This window comes from Saimiri boliviensis, chromosome 2 (assembly GCF_048565385.1).
Source record: "Saimiri boliviensis isolate mSaiBol1 chromosome 2, mSaiBol1.pri, whole genome shotgun sequence".
In the NCBI taxonomy this organism is placed as follows: Eukaryota; Metazoa; Chordata; class Mammalia; order Primates; family Cebidae; genus Saimiri; species Saimiri boliviensis.
Genome location: NC_133450.1, coordinates 55,434,779 through 55,451,634, shown reverse-complemented (window position 1 = coordinate 55,451,634; position 16,856 = coordinate 55,434,779). Strand labels below are relative to the sequence as shown.

The following is a 16,856-nucleotide window of genomic DNA, read 5'->3' as shown; positions in this document are numbered from 1 at the left end:
ATCTGTTTTACAACCATGTAAATATTCCTAACACTACTAAACTATACACTTAAAAATGGCTAAGATAGTGTATTTTGTTATGTATTTTTTAACACAATAAAGAAAACTCAGAAGAACATGACACTCCTTAATGACTGCTCCCATCAGTATGGTGTCACTAATGGATATGTCAATATACAATTAAAATGAGCGGTGAATGATAGGATGGGTCCCTCTGGACCTATTCTACCTCTTGGAAAATAAATGTAAACATGAGTACCAAGTTAACCACAGGGAAAAACTTTTCTACCTTCATATTGTACAGGTATTAACTACCACTTCCAAGCTCCATCTCTGGCAAGAGCAGTGGTGGCCACCTTTGTGCTGCTACCACAAAATTGGAAGCACACTTGATTGCAATTTTATACAGTCTAGTTAAAAAGAGCAAGTGCTCAGCTAAATATTTGCTGCAATGAGTCCAAAATAACTTATGTGTAGGGACATTCTTAGATGGCAAAGAAATTTGTTAAATTAGGTTATATATACAACAGGTAAGTAATTGAACTATAATCAAGATGCCCTAATTTGGCATTTGAAGACATTTTCATCTCTTGTGGAGAAATGGGCTCAGCTATATCATACATTCATCAACTCCATATCACTGAATTCAACTTAACGAAGTCATATCTTCCAGGACAAATTTTGAGAATTTAGTGGGAGCAAAAAGCTCATGATGTGAGAAGCGGACTGTGCACTGTATCCCAAAGACAGATCTACTGAAATGCTTCACTGAGGTAGCATACCCTGTGCTGCCTTCTGCCAGCTCCCCTAGGAATTATACAGCTATTAACCCAGCATCAATAATTACCCACCTTGTACAAGTGGCCACTTACCAACCAGTTCATTTCTCTTCAGGTCATGAGGAAGAAGTCACACTGTTTATTTACTTACCTAGTAGTGGTTTGTGGGCTTCATAAATAGTTTTATTTGCATATGTGATTATCGTCTAAATTCCCTGGCATTTGATTATATCTCACAGAGAAAACCAAGATATCTCTGGCATCCCTGCTGGAATCCCAGATCTTACATTTAGTAGCATTATAACCCTGAGCAAGTCATTTGGATTTAAGCCTGGAGTCCTCATCTGTAAAATGGGACCAATAACAGCTCTTCCATAGGGTTGTTATATAAGTTAAATGAAAGAATCTACTTCAGGACCTGGCACACAGAAGATGCTGATCAGAAATTATTTCCCTCTCTTCTTCCTTACTCAAGAGTAGGGGCCAGAAAATTTGTTCTGTAAAAGGAAAAAGAGTAAATCTTTACTCTTTGTAGACCATATGGTCTCTGTCACAACTCTATTCAACTCTATCACTGTAACACAAAAGCAGCCACTGACAAACAGCATGGCTGTGTTCCAATAAAACATCATTTTAAAAAGCAGGCATTGGGCCAGATTTGGCTCACAGGCCATAGTTTGCCAATCTCTATTACTTATACCACATATATCCAGGTATCATGCTAAGTTAAAATTTCACCATTCTGTTTGATTTCATCTGTTCCAGATATATTCTTCCCTTGTATCTCCTTATTGCTTTTAGTCTATTTCTTGAATGTATCGGAACAAATGTGCCTGGTTCCATTACTTGACTTAACTTCTCACTTTGAATTTTAGGCCTTGAGAAGTTCCGGTAGGTGTTGAACACTCAGACCTAAGATGCTCTAGTAATTTATTCACACAGTGGGTTCTGGGTAAATCAGCCAGAGTTAAGCAAAATCCCCTCAATCCACACAAAAAGACTGGGAAAGGGGCCATCCCTTGGGAACTCAGAGTTTACTAGGAGATTTTATTTGTGGAGAAGTAATGGCTGCAACTGATTCCCCAGTTTTAAAAATATTCCCTTAAAATTTTGTTTTCATTGGCTTATCTATGTAAAGGCATTCTTAAAAAATATGTAAGTACTAAAACTGACAGTGATCATGTATGGTGAAGTGAGAACTCAAGATGGAGTGATAAGGATGAGAGGGAGATTTACTGAGTATTTTTAAATGTCTATAATTTTAAATCATGTGAATATATTATCTATTCAAAAATTAATTTTTCCAAAGAATAAAGAAATATTTTGGTTTACAAAATTAACCTATTATAAAAAGACACAAATGTGAGGTGTGGGGACTGACAGGAGCCCACTGGAGATTCTGTCATAGCCCCACAGCCTTGCTGTTACTGGGCTTCTGTGTGCTTCTTGCCCTCTGCTGTGTGTGACTCAAAGACAGAGTAGAGCACTTTGGCATGACAAGTGAATGGACTCCACTCTCCGTTTGACAGAAGTGGAATTAGAAGCAGGACATATTTTTCAGTATTTGATCATTCTTTATATCAGGCCATAATTCTCCCCACGGGTTCCACATACCCTCCCTCTTTCTCAGTGTGTCCACTCTTTCTAGCTCCTTGAATCTCTCTTGTCACTTCTGCCTTCAAACAAGCATCAACTTTTTAAAAAAGAAACTTTTATTTGACTTTACTTTCAACTATTGCCCTTTGCCTCATACTGTGTTTTCAATCTAATGCCTGGAAATATTAGGAATGATTCCTTTTCACTTGTTAATCACCTACAATCCAGCTTCCACTTTCATTCCTTCATTAAGTCAGTTTTTTTCTAAGATCTTCATTAACTCTTTCAGTTAATAGGTTTTCTCCCCTTAGTCTTTATTCTTCTTGATATACCTTTTGCAAAGAACAAAGCTGATGACCATTTTATTTAGTATATCTTTCTCTCTCCATTTATTTAATACCCAAGAATTCTCTCTGTCCCTTCTGGTCCCCACAACTGGATATCTTCCTTGTTCCTGTCTCATAACTGGGGTACAACTTGAATCTCATTCATCAATCCCTCTTGTTTTTTGCTTCTAGCCTCCTTCTTTCAGGGAATCCATCTATTCTCAAGTCTTTATCTTGTGGGAGGAGTAAAGCAGATGGCGGCCTGAAGCTGGGCTCTGTGACTTACTAACTGTGCTGCATAGGAAACATAGTTCATCTTTCTAAACTCAGTTTCCTCTACTCTAAAATGGGGATTCATTCATTCAATAGTCTTTATTGAGCACTTACTATATACCAGGCATTGTTCTAGGTACATGAGATTCATTAGCAAACTAAACAGATAAATATTCCTGCCCTCACAAAGTTCCCATTCTAGCAGAGGGAGACAGACCAAAAATAATAAATATATTAGAAAATTATATAAAATTACAGAATATGGTGAGATCTATTAAAAAAAAGAAAAAGAAGTCAGGTTACACCTTTCTTTTTTTTTTTTTCCTGAGACTGAGTCTTGCTCTGTTGCCTAGGCTGGAGTATAGTGGCATGCTCTCGGCTCACTGCAACCTCTACCTCCTGGGTTCAAGTGATTCTCCTGCCTCAGCCTCCAGAGTAGCTGGGATTACAGGTGCATGCCATCAAGCCTGGCTAATTTTTATATTTTTAGTAGAGATGGGGTTTCACCCTGTTGGCCAGGCTGGTCTCAAACTCCTGACCTCAAGTGATCTGCCCACCTCAGCCTCCCATAGTGCTGGGGTTACAGGCATGCGCCATGGCACCCAGCTGGGTTACACCTTTTAAAAGACGGTCAGGGAAGACTTCTCTGAGAAGGTAATATTTGAGCAGAGACTTGGAACTGGTGAAGGAATTATAAATGAGGGCATCTTCTGGAAAGGATGTAGACAGAAGCAGCTGACAATGGTCCTAAAGGCAAGAAGCATGTCAAGCATGTTCTAGGAACAGAAGGAGGTCGGGGGAAGGGATTGAAGTGAGCATTGAGAAAAGTAGTTGGAAATGAGGTCAGAGAGGAAATCAGGGGAACAGCCCATGTAGGACCTCTGGATACTGGCAACCCTCTATTGCAGAGTTTTGAGCAGAGGGATGACATAATCTGATTTATCTTTTAAAAGGATCACTCTAACTATTCTGTTGGAAATAGACCGTAGTGGGAGCAGAACAGAAGCAGAGAGACCAATTAGGAGGCTACTGCAGTAATCCAGGAAGGAGGTGATGGTGGCAGGGACCAGAATAAAGCAGGAGAGAAGTGGTGAATATAGGATTAAAAACCTACCTTAGATGGCTGTCATAAGAATTTATGGGAGAGTTATTATAGGTAAAGTGCCTAGCAGATACCTTGTATAAAGATGTTAAGTAATATCCTCTGTCATTATATTTTGCAGGCAGACAGGTTCTCTGTCACTATATGGAGGAGACCAAAGCTAGAGTGTGATAGCCAAGGTCAGTTGACCTGGAGGTTGGCAGCTTCCCTCATCTGATGTAGTAAAGGAGGCTGGCCTGAGAAAGAAATTTGATCTTCTTTTAGCCCTTCTCTCATATCCCAACTCCAGTGCGGATTTCTAACTGCCCATAAACCATTTCTTCTTAAAAGTTTCATCAGATACTCGATATCTATGTGCAGTTTTTAAAAAATTACCTGTACCACCTCTACCTCAAACTAGCTACCCATCCAAATGTCTCCTTCTATGAAAGACAGATTAGTCTCCAGATGCTGAAAACCTGGCTTCATTTTTGCACAACTGTCGAATTGAATTGGAAGTTGGTAGTGTAGTCATAAACATCTCTTTTTATAAAAGATGAATCTAGGCTCGGAATGAAACATGCCAATCTGTGGGCCACACCAGGCTTTAATCACCAAATGGCTCCCAAAATCTGTCTAGCAAGGTCTAGAACCACTTTTCTGGACACATTCACTTTCTCAACACTCCCCTCCATTCTGCCTGCCTGATCTATATCACAGCAGTTCCTCAGATTGGATGCCACAGGCCAACATCTCTACCCTGGTCACCACCATGGGTGCCAGGACCATCTTTCTTTTATTGGCAATTAACCCTTCTGGAAAGACTATTGGAGAACATGGCCCACACTGCTTTAAGAATGCTGGGTATGGGTTCAAATTCCAGCTTTGTGCTTACTAGCTGTGAAGACTTGAGTAAGTTTTCTAATTATATTTTGCCTTAGTTTCTTCATCTGAAAAAAATCCTCCTTCTAGGACTTAAGCAGAGTAAGGCATGTAAAATACTTACTACAGAGCCAAACACAGAATAAGAGCTTAAGAAGTATTAATTATTATTGTCAGTCCCTTTCAGAGAAGTTGCTGTGGATGCCTGATGAACAAATTCTAATTGCCTTGGTGTGGCCTTCAGGGCCTTTCCATACCTACCATAGGTATGGAAACTTTCACCGATCTCTGATGAAACCTTCCACTCAGGACAGCTCTCTGTGCATGCCCATATCCGTGCTCATTCCCATTTCTACCTCTGTGTTTTAGTTTATGCTCCTCCTATCTGAAACGCCATTTTCCTTCTCCTTTATCTGTCTGAATCCTACACGTCCTTCAAAGCTCCACTTAAAGTTTAGTACTTCACAAGAACTGCCCAGGAAAATTCTAGCTCTATTATTACTTCTCTATAATATCACAGTATTTACATTCAGTACTTACTGATCACTTCCTCACGAAGAGGAATGAGGGCATTTAGTTAATAGCATGGGCTCTAGAGCAGACTGCCTGGTCTCTCTCAGCCTTTCTCCTCAGCCATAAAATAAGGTTAATATCAGGGTTATTGTGAGGATTGGATACACAAATACTTGATATATGTTAATAATTAAAGTGTTATTACCGTTATATATTTGTTAACTTTTTCCTTTTTGTGTAATAAACCTGTATTTTCTTCCTCCAGGTTATTCTATCCATATGCACTATATCTTTACCCAGAGTCTAGCACAATGCTGGTCTCAGAGTAGTGTTCAACAATGAATGGATGTAAAAACAAAAAACAAAAACTAGGCGGAGTGCCCATGGCAATTACATCAATATTCTCTATCCAATCTGAATGGCTCCTGAACTCTTTCTTCTCCCCTATCTTATAGTTTTCCAGTGTGGGAGAAACTACAATCCCTTTCAGGGAGGCAACATGATGCTATAGAATAAAATTGGACTAAGAATCACAGGACATGGGTTTGCGTCTCAGCTTCCCACACAAAAGGTCTATCTGGTTTGTCTGTCTCTGTTTCTGCCTGTCTTTTGGTTTCTGCCTGTCTTTTGGTTTCTGTCTATCTGTGTCTATCCGTCTCTATCTATCTACATACATTTATCTATCTACCTACATTTATCTCTATCTATCCATCTATCTATCTATCTATCTATCTATCTATCTATCTACCTACCTACCTACCTACCTACCTACCTACCTACCTACCTATCTGTATATTTATTTTAGCTTAGGAAAAATCACTTAAGCTCATGGACCCTCTGTTTCCATCTCTGTAAAGGGAGAATAATCTGGCATGACCTGCTGTCTTCACAGATGGCTGTGAAGATCGAGTAAAAACAAACAAACAAAAATGCATGGGCTGGGTACAGTGGCTCACACCTTAATCCCAGCACTTTAGGAGGCCAAGGTGGGTCGATCACCTAAGGTCAGGAGTTTGAGACTATCCTGGCCAACATGGTGAAACCCTGTCTCTACTAAAAATACAAAACTTAGCTGGGCATGGTGGTAGGCGCCTGTAATCCCAGCTACACGGGAGACTGAGCAGGAGAATCTGTTGAACCCAGGAGGCAGAAATTGCAATGAGCTGAGATCATGCCATTGTACTACATCCTGGGCAACAAGAGTGAAACTCTGTCTCAGAAAAAAAAATGCATGTGAAACAGCTTCACACACCATTAAGTCATATACAAATTATATGTAGCCAGGTGTGGCCATTTATATGACATCAAACAAGAACCATTAATAATTACCAAGTCAACTGGATCTACTTCCATTGGCCTCCTGAAGAAAAGGCCATTACCACAGGAATCATGGTGAATCTCTTTACCCAGATGCCTCTTAAAATATCAAAATTATTACTTATATTATGGAGCTCAGTCCTTAGATTTTTCAAAAAATTTTCTTTTTGTTCTTTCCTTTTCTTTTTTGAGACAGGGTCTCGCTCTGCTGCCCAGGTTGGAGTGCAGTGGGCTGACTACAACTCACTGCAGCCTCAATCTTCTTGGCTCAAGCAATCCTCCTGCCTCAGCCTCCTGAGTAGCTGGGACTACAGGTGTGTGCCACCACTACTGTCTGATGTAGAGATGGGGTCTTCCTATGTTGCCCAAGCTGTCAGTCCTGAGAATTTTGATAAGTCTGTCTTCAAACATTTCATCACATCTAGCAATTTGTCAAAAATATAGATTTACCCAAAATGTCAACTTCACATCCCAGAGTCCCTGGGTGGTACATAATATACATAACATGGGTATTAGCCACAGTTCTCAAAGAGGAGAAAGAGTAAAGAAAAATAAAGATCCCTAACTAATTAGAAATGTCTAGTCTATTTATACAAGAAGTTAACATTGGAGATGTGGAACGTATTCTGGAGTCAGAAGAAATGAATCAAAACACTCTGAGGGTAACTGGAATATTCTATGCATATATTCCTGAACTATTTGTGTGTACATAGCTATTGTTCTATTTAATTTTGTATTAGATCCAAGGGGTTCCAGCATTCAGCAGTAGTCATGATAGATTTGAACAATATGAATGGAGAATTCTATACCAGGCAGGAGCATATCAAGCTAATACATTGACAAGGGCAGTTCTTAGTGATACATACTCTTTGTCTCATGCAGTGATTATTGTGATTTTTCTTTTCTTTCTTTGAGAAATCAGTTAGATTTACAAAAAAATAGCCATACATTTTATAACAGAGTGTAGAGAGGGTGACTTTCTCCCAGCATTACTTCAAAAAAATCAAATGAGAAATCATTCAGGTTAAGAAAACCATCTTACCTCTATTTTTTCCCATATGGCTTCATAGTTGTCTTGGTGCTGAATATCTTGCATCAGTTTCTGAATTAAAGCTGACTTAGTGGCAGAATGCCTCTCATTTTTCTCAGAGGATGAAGCTCTTTCTGACTTCTCATCAGCGTGTTTTTTCATGCCAGAGAGAGGCATACAGGACTCCTCATCAGAAAGAATGTCACTCAGGGGCCCAGATTCAATGCTCTCCCCTAGTGAAGAGGCTACGTCACTGGATGAGCTTGGAGACACCCTGCCTAGCCTTGTATGCTTCTTTTTGACATGATATGTTGGATAGATCTCAGAATCTGAATTCATTTCAGACAGTTCCCAGTCATCAATATTCTGGATGGTTTCTCCTCTGGGTTTCTGAGGCAGAAGCTTTGTTAGGTTTTCCAACTTCAAAGCCAATACTTCTGTCTGCTTAAGGTGAGAGGGCAGCGCTAGGTATTCATCAGAGCCATACCAGGCCTCCACAACCTGACCATTCCTGGTGACGTGACTTGGAGATGAGGCATGACCTTTTTTGCTTTTGTGTTTTGAAAGAAGTGGCACCGGAGACATGATGTTGTCTGAACCAACAGAGGATTCACTACTCTGAGTAAAAGGTGGTGAACTGGATGTTTCTGACTGCAATAGCAATTTGGCATTCAGACTTCTCTGATTACAAGGCTCAAGTGAGGATGTGGAAGCAGAATTTGTTTCTGGCCCCTCTATGGCCTTGGAAGTACAAGAAAGCTCTCCATTTGGCACTGCTGAGCTCCTTGTATTTTTAGCTTGTTTGCCTGAACTGGTCCCCCGTTTAGGAGTTCGGCATGGAGGCACCTCTTCTGAGGTCTTGTGTGGCTTTTTAAGTCGAGATTTCTCTTTATAGCAGTCGTTAAGCCTTCCCAGGCTGGAAGAAATTTCTTTAATGTGAAGTTTGACTGTGTTTTCAAGATTCCCAACCCCTACTTTGTGCAAACACTCGTAAGACTGGCTGGCAGCAGAAGGGCTGTTGGAGTAGGAAGATTGCAACACCAGGCAAAGCTTAGATCTGTCAGGAGGATCTACTAGTGAAGGGGTGCTTCTGCTCATCTCAGGCTTTAGATCAACCATTTGCTTCTTTCCATCGCTGCCTTTCAGATCATTCTTAAAAGTTTCCTCTTTAAGAAAAAGCCCTCTTTTTGGCAATGTGGGTTGTGTGGGAGAGTCCTCATTATAATTAAAGCAATCTCTGATGGTTCGCTTGGGGGTTGCATTTTCACAAGGAACAGGCTGGTGATTCTTTGCACCAATATGAGAGGAGGAACTGGATTCTTGCTTCACAGTCTCTGAGGAGGATTGAACAGCATTTGTCAGAGCTTCTCCTGAAGATGATGACACCCCCGGTGTTAAGCCTGGTTGCTCTTCGACTGCAGAAGCATTGTCTTCCTCACATCCACCTCTGTCATCTCCTGAGAGAGACACTTGAGATACCTCCTCATTAACTGGTTCACTGCCATTGGTAGAGATAGCGTCAGCAGCTACTGTAAGTAACCCAACACTTCGGATAAGCTCAGGAAACTCCTTTTCCATCTCACTGTAGCTCCAAGAGTCAAAGGGTTTGGTTTTGACTTGGCTAGAAGTCATGTCACCTAGGCCACTGAGCAAATCCTCACTTGGACTGTAGTCAGACAGTTCAAATGCAGTAATGCCACAATCCAGAGACAAGTAATTTTGAGAACATTTGATAGTTAATTGTCCTGAGTCATCCACTTCTGTAAGAGAATCAAGCCGGCCCTGAAACGGACAATGGCAATGGTTTCAGTAAATGTAATATCAAGTACAACATCAGCTGCTGTTTAAATGAAATCTCAGTACAGGGCACTATAAAGGTCAAAAATGTTATCACTCCCAGTTGCTTCTGGTTTGACATACACAAAAGGATATGAATCAGTTACCACATTGCTTTATAGAGTATCTTGTTCTTAAATACCTGAAGATTTTTCACTAATCTGGAGCATACAGCCTTAATGAAAATGTCAACATCAAACCAAAAATATCCATTCTTGCCGTAATTTTCAACTTAAAAATAATATATTGTTCATTTAATAAGCATTTCATTTAATAAACAAAGCCTTAAGTAATACAATTTCTGGGATCAAAATAATGTAAAAGTAAAATCTCCATGAATGTCTGTTTTGCTTTTCACTATCATTCTAGTACTTACCGGAGTGGCTAACTCATGGTAGATGCTCAATAAATATCTTTAAGTAGAATAATTAATTATATTAAGCTTATATTAAATATATATTGATAAGTCAAAGGAAGGTAAACTACTAAATTTGCAAATAGATAACAGTTTTAGACCAGTTTCTGTTTGGCCTCACTTTTTTAAAGGAGAAAATTAATGACTGTCCAAACGTTATCACCAGAGAGCCTCATCTCCTCCCTCTGCATGTGTTTCTCCCCACGTCCTGCCCCCACTGGTGTAGGTGAGCTAATAAGGGCCCATTTTTCTTGCTATTCATAATTCTGGATAGGCTGATTTGATTTTAAACTCCCTCATGCTAAAAACCAGCATTAGAAGTAACTGTTTTTAACTTGTTAAATTTTAAATTGCGTAATTAAGGCTTTTGTTTCATTACTAATGCAGTTTCTGATTTCATACAACCAATGGGAAGATGTTTACTGATGCTTTGTTTGGCGTAGAAGAGCCCCAGGAACTATCCTATTATGACTGCTGGCTACGTAACATCCTGGTCTATCCTAGCCCTCTTAAAAAATAAAAAAAGAAAACTGAGAAGTGAAGCGTTCTTACATCCCCAAATCTCCTTTTTTTCTGGAGAAGGAACTGGGGTGAGCCAACTAAAGCTGGATCCTATGTGGCTGCTGGACCCTGTGATCCGTTCAACCAGGTTTTTCTAAGATCCGGCTTCTCCAGGATCTTACATTGGGTTTTATTGCTCATTTGTCTGTTGTGTTTTTGGAACGTTCTCTCCCTTCAGACCTTCACCCTGACTTTATCTCGTACTCCACTCACTCTCATTCCATAATCTAGATAAACAGCTGAAATGCCTAATTTAACTTTTGTAAGCCTCAAAGTCCTCATCTATAAAAGATGATGTCTGATTACTATAATTACTTTTTAATTTAATCCTTAAAATTGTCTTCTGGGGTCTGTACTATTATCCTTGTCTTAACATAAGAATAGCTTGGACCAAAAGATGACACATAGTAGTCTATGGCCTCAAGATGAAGAGCGAGCTCAGCCTTGGACTGAGACTGTCCCCAAAGTCTGTATTCTGACCATTATATATTACTTTAAACTGGCATCCCCCCAACTCCAATTTATTTTCCACACTGCCACCAGAGTAACCTTTACAAATTGCAAATCTGGTATTGTTACTTCTTTGTTTAAAGTCCTTTAGAAGCATCCTGTTGCTGTTAAGTTAAAAACCCGAAACTTCCCTAAAAAAATAAAATTAAAATTGAACTACCAATTCCACTACTGTATATATACCCAAAGAAAAGGATATCAGTATGTGAAAGAGATACCTGAACTCCCATGATTATTACAGCACTTTTCATGATAGCCAAGATACGGAATCAACCTCAGTGTCCATCAAGAGATGAATGGATAAAGAAAATGTGGCATATATCCACAATGGATACTATTTTGCCTTCAAAAAGAAGACAATTCTGTCATTTGTGACAACATGGATGAGATTGGAGGATGTCATGTTAAATGAAATAAGCAAGGCACAGAAAGACAAATACTACATGTTCCCACTCATATGTGGAAGCTAAAAAAGTTGAACTCATAGAAGCAGAGAGTAGAATAGCAGTTACTAGAGGCTGGGAAAGGTAGGGAGTGGGGACAGCTAGAGGCCAGTTAGTGGATAAAAAATTACAGCTAGATAGAAGGATTAAGTTCTGGTTTCTATAGCAGGGTCAAATGACTGTTAATTAAAAGCAATTTATTCTACATTTTCAAATAGCTAGAAGAGTGAATTTTGAATGTTCCCAACATGAAAACATGATAAATGTTTGAAGTGATGGGTATGTTAATTGCCCTGATTTGATCATTTCATTGTGTACATGTATCAAAATATACCCCATAAATACGTACAATTTTATGTGTCAATTAAAATAATAAAAGCAAAAAAAGACACTCTTAAATACAAAGACACATTGCTTTAATATTTGAAAATCTTCCACGTATATGACTGAGAACAGAAATAAACCATATTATAGATAAATATTTTAAAAACACAACTAAAAGCCTTCAGAGGCCAGGTGCAAACAGGCCCTTCTTATGCTCTTCTCCCCGCACTGGCCACACTCAGCGAGTGTCCTCCTTTCACTTTTTGAAAATACCACGTTTCCTCCTACCTCAGGCCCTTGGCACATGCTGTTTGCTCTGCCTGGAAAGCTTCCAACCTATACCCCTTTGACTAGTTGACTCTTCCTTGTCACTCAGATTTCAGCTTAAGTTTTACTTTTTCAAGATTCCAGATCCACATATAAGGCAAAATCTTTTATTATATGCTTGCTCAGTATCTCTTTAAGCATTTATCTCAATTTATCAATAAATATTATTGTGATTATCTGACTAATTTGTTTTTTCCACTAGTTTGTAAGTACCATGAGAGTATAAATTACATGGAAAATGGTTGCCTTACTAGGGTACCTGTATCATCTGGCATAGTGATCTGCACATAGTATGTACATATGTTGAATGAATGAATGATGGCATTTTGGAATGTCTCTCTATGCTTTCCTATAATTTTTTTCTCTGATTATGTAGTTTTAGTTAACTCCAATAATTAAAAGCCCAAGTTTCAATTTCTGGCTCTAGTGCTACTCAGCTATGTGACCATGAGCCAGTAGCTTGATGTTGCTAAGCTTTATTTACTTCACCTGTAAAAAGGAAATGATAAGCCACATCATAGGGGTGTTGAGAGGCTTAAAGGAGATAATATGTGTAAGATAAAAGTCTGGTACATGGATGGGTGCCCAATGAATGTTCACTTTTATTATTTTTAGTAATAAAGTACACTGAGTAGGAAAGTTTCATCAAGATGACAGTTACCGCTACTGCTAAATTACACTGCACAAAGTAAGAAATCAATATTAACCGCCAATCTCTCAACAAAAATTATCTAAATGGAATCACATAACTTTTGTGCTTCATAACTGAACTAGGAATAAGTCAGCCAAACAAAAGTTATACTTCATGTAATTTTTAAAAGAGTAAAAGTGAGATTCCCAATTCAAAAGCAGGTTGTATTTTCTTTAATCTTCTAATTTGATTGTTCATTACTCAGAACTTATTCTTTTACAGAAATAGTATTATAAAATGGTTAAATTCCAAAACTATCCCATAAAACCTATTTAAATACATAGCTGAAATTTGCAACATGATTTTCGATTACATTTATCATGATTACTGCACTGCAATGCTTATGCGAGGTTAAAATGTTTATATAATATATACAGAAAAGAAACTTCAGAGTTCAGGAAAAAATTAGTCTACAAAAAGTGTCCGTTACTTGCCTTTGGACAAACAGGGAACATGATAGTCTTGCAAATACATTTGATCCCCATTCTGGTGGTTACAGTACCTAAAGGCAAGGGATACTGTCTTGCTCAAGAATAAGAGATGCTCAGTGATGCTATATGAATATATTGTGTGTGTGTGTGTGTGTGTATATATATATATATATATATATATATATATATGATGAATGTATTGTTTAATGAATATACTTCAGAGAATAGAGTATGGCTGCATTTTTTGAAATCTTCAGGAATTTCTAGGCAGTTCCTGGTTTAGAAAAGAAAATACCATACTCAAAAACACTTATAATTCTTCAGAGGACGTTCTCTCCATTCTGTCCCACTATACCAGTCCACCCAACCATCTCAACTAGTGCGTAAATACCATCTTAACTGGTGAGATAGTTGAGTGATTGTCACTCAGGGGTAACTACATTTTATTTTTATTTATTTTTTTATTTCCATAGGATATTGGGGAACAGGTGTTGTTTGGTTACATGAATAAGTTCTTTAGTAGTGATCCGTGAGACTTTGGTGCACCCATCACCTAAGTAGCATAAATTGCACCCTATTTTGTAATCTTTTATCCCTCAGAGGGAAATTATTTTTTATTCAAATGATTTTTAATGCAAAAAATATCCCTCCCTGAAAAAAAACCTAAGCAAAAACAGAAACAGTATATAGTATTTAGCCCTATAGAGGCAATTGTAAGAAAAGAAAGTTTACTGAAGTTTCTCAGCGCAGATGAATGAGTTTGATCTCTGAAAATATTGCTTAGTAATACTAATGTTTTCAGTTCCATTGTTTCCTTTCAGATCATCTTCCCAGATAGTTTTCTAACATGTGTATATAATAAAGTCTCAGGAAGATACAGAGTTAGGGGTGTTGCATGTTGGTTTTACTGCCCTTATTTCTGAAATATCACATGTAATTATGTAGAACAGATAGCTGGGTGAGAGCTGCCTAGTTATGTCCACACTCCATTTAAATATACCTCCATTTAACATGTTATGAAGCAGGCTGGGTGCAGTGGTTTACACCTGTAACCCCAGCTCTTTGAGAGGGTGAGGCAGGTAGTTCACTTGAGCCCATAAATTGGAGACTAATCTGGGCAACATGGCAAAACCCTGACTCTACCAAAAATACAAAAATTAGCCAGGCATGGTGGCATGTGCCTCTAATCCCAGCTACTGGGGAAGCTGAGGCATGAGAATTGCTTGAACCTGGAAGACAGAGGTCACAGTGACCCAAGATCCTGCCACTATACTCCAGCCTGGGCAACAGAGTGAGGCTTGGTCTCTCTCTCTCTCTCTCCATATATGTGTGTGTGTGTGTGTGTGTGTGTGTGTGTGTGTGTACATATATATATATATATATATATATATATATATATATATATATATATATGTGCAAGGTTCTTTGAACTGGCTGCACCATAGATTACACTATGGTCAAGCCATGGTGACCCTTGTGACCTGCACGTACAGCTCCAGAAAAGAATGGCTAGCTCCTGCAGTGCCTGATTAACTGACCTTCCAACATTCTGCCATTGTTCCTGCCTCAACCATTCCTGCCTTAACTGACAAGCCAACCTTGTGACACTGGACCTTGTGACACCCCCCCACACCCTGGGCAACATACCCCTGGCTTGCAGAAAGTGCCCTGAATTGTAACTTCTGTAACTTTCCACTGCCTACCCCAAACCTAAAAAGCCAACTCCTATCCCACCGTCCTCCACTGACTCTCTTTTTGGACTCAGCCCACTCACACCCAGGGGGAATAAACAGCCTGTTGCTCACACAAAGCCTGTTTAGGTAGTCTCTTCATTCACAGCATGCCTAACATTTGCTGCCAAAACCCAGGATGGGGTACTCCTTTGGGAGACTGACCCCCTGTTCCCCCTCTTCCTCTGTGAAGAGACCCACCTGTGACCTCAGCACATCGGACCAGCCCAACAACCCTCTCGCCACCTTCAGATCTGGTAAGCAGTCTCTCTCCCTCTCTCTCTCTTCCTTTAAATCCTCCTCCTTCTAAAGAGAGAAAAAAGGAAACAAGTCTCCTCCTCTCTCTTTCTTCCTTTAAATCCTTCTCCTTCTAAGTAAAGAAAAGGAAACAAGTCTCCCGCCACCTCTCTCTCTTTTTCCCTTCCAATCCTTCTCCTTGTAAATAAAGGAGACACTCTTTATCCATGCGCTAAAAAACTCCATCATTGGTCACAGACTCGAGAAGACAGTCTTCCCTTGGTGTCTGGTCAATAGCGGGGAGGCCTGCCTTTACCACTCACCCACGGTACAGCCCAGGACTCAGGGACGCCTACTGAAAACGCTGGTAGCTGCTCTCCTCTCATTCTCCTCGTCTCTACTCCTTTCCTTAAAACTATTTCTCTTGCTATGGGCAATATTCTACCCTCTGTTCCTCTGTCTTCACCTCTAGCCTACATCCTAAAAAAAACCTAAAACCTCTTCAACTGTTGCCTAATATGAAACCTAAACATCTCATTTTTTTCCTGCAATACAGCCTAGCCCCAATACAAATTAGACAATGCTTCCAATGGCCAGAAAATGGCACTTTTGATTTTTCTATTCTGCAGGACTTACACAATATTTGTCAACGAATGAGCAAATAATATGTCCAGGCATTTTTTATACATCAATCCCTCCCTGATCTCTGCTCTCAATGCAACCCATCCCAAATTTTCCTCTCTCCCTTCCATCCGCCCCTCCTGCCTCTGCCAGTGACTCAGAATCATCCTTGTCCATTGACCCTTCTGATCTTTCTCCTCCCACCTGTCCGAACCAGACCCCAATCCAGGCCCTCTAACCTTCCGCCTAGAGTCTCTCTCCTCTTCTTCTGCCCACACCCCACCTCCTTATGCCCCTCCTGTCACCTCCCCACCTCATACCCAGTCCAGCTTAGAGTTTAGTCCCATGGCTAATTCCTCCAATCCTGCCCAACAATTCCCCCTTCAAGAGGTGGCTGGAGCCAAAGGCAGAGTTAGGGTGCATGTTCCTTTCTCTTTATCCAACCTTTCCCAAATTGGCCAACAGTTAGGCTGCTTTTCATCAGATCCTACTAAATATATACAAGAGTTCCAATATCTAACCCAGTCCTATAACTTAACCTGGAGTGACTTAAATGTCATCTTCAACTCTGTTCTCACTGCAGAGGAGCGGGAAAGAGTTTACACCCTAGCCCAATCTTACACTAGAGATTAGTGGTGCCTTGAACCTAGTCTACAGGAAGGTACCAGGGCAGTTCCCTAGTAAGATCCCCAATGGAAATACCAGGCAGGTTCCCAATATAACCAGGCAAGATTACATGACCTCCTGCCTAGTTGAAGGACTCAAAAAATCAGCATATAAAGCTGTCAACTATGACAAACTTAAAGAAACTACCCAGGGCAAAGATGAAATCCCAGCCCAGTTCATGGCCCATTTAGCAGCCGCCCTTAGATAATTTACTGCCCTTGTCCCAGAAGGGCCAGAAGGTTGTCTTATTCTTAATATGCATTTTAT

The 16,856-nt window shown here is 39.7% G+C and overlaps 1 protein-coding gene across 4 annotated transcripts in view; it reads right to left on the bottom strand.

Annotated features, from left to right (window-relative positions):
- Positions 1 to 16,856, bottom strand: part of AKAP6 (A-kinase anchoring protein 6) — a 662,618-nt gene that overhangs the window by 280,655 nt on the left and 365,107 nt on the right. For all 4 annotated transcript variants that reach the window (XM_074393336.1, XM_003924219.4, XM_074393337.1 and 1 more), the window contains one exon: positions 7,810 to 9,579. In XM_074393336.1, the coding sequence (XP_074249437.1) occupies positions 7,810 to 9,579 (1,770 nt within the window). The remainder of the gene's footprint in view (positions 1 to 7,809; positions 9,580 to 16,856) is intronic.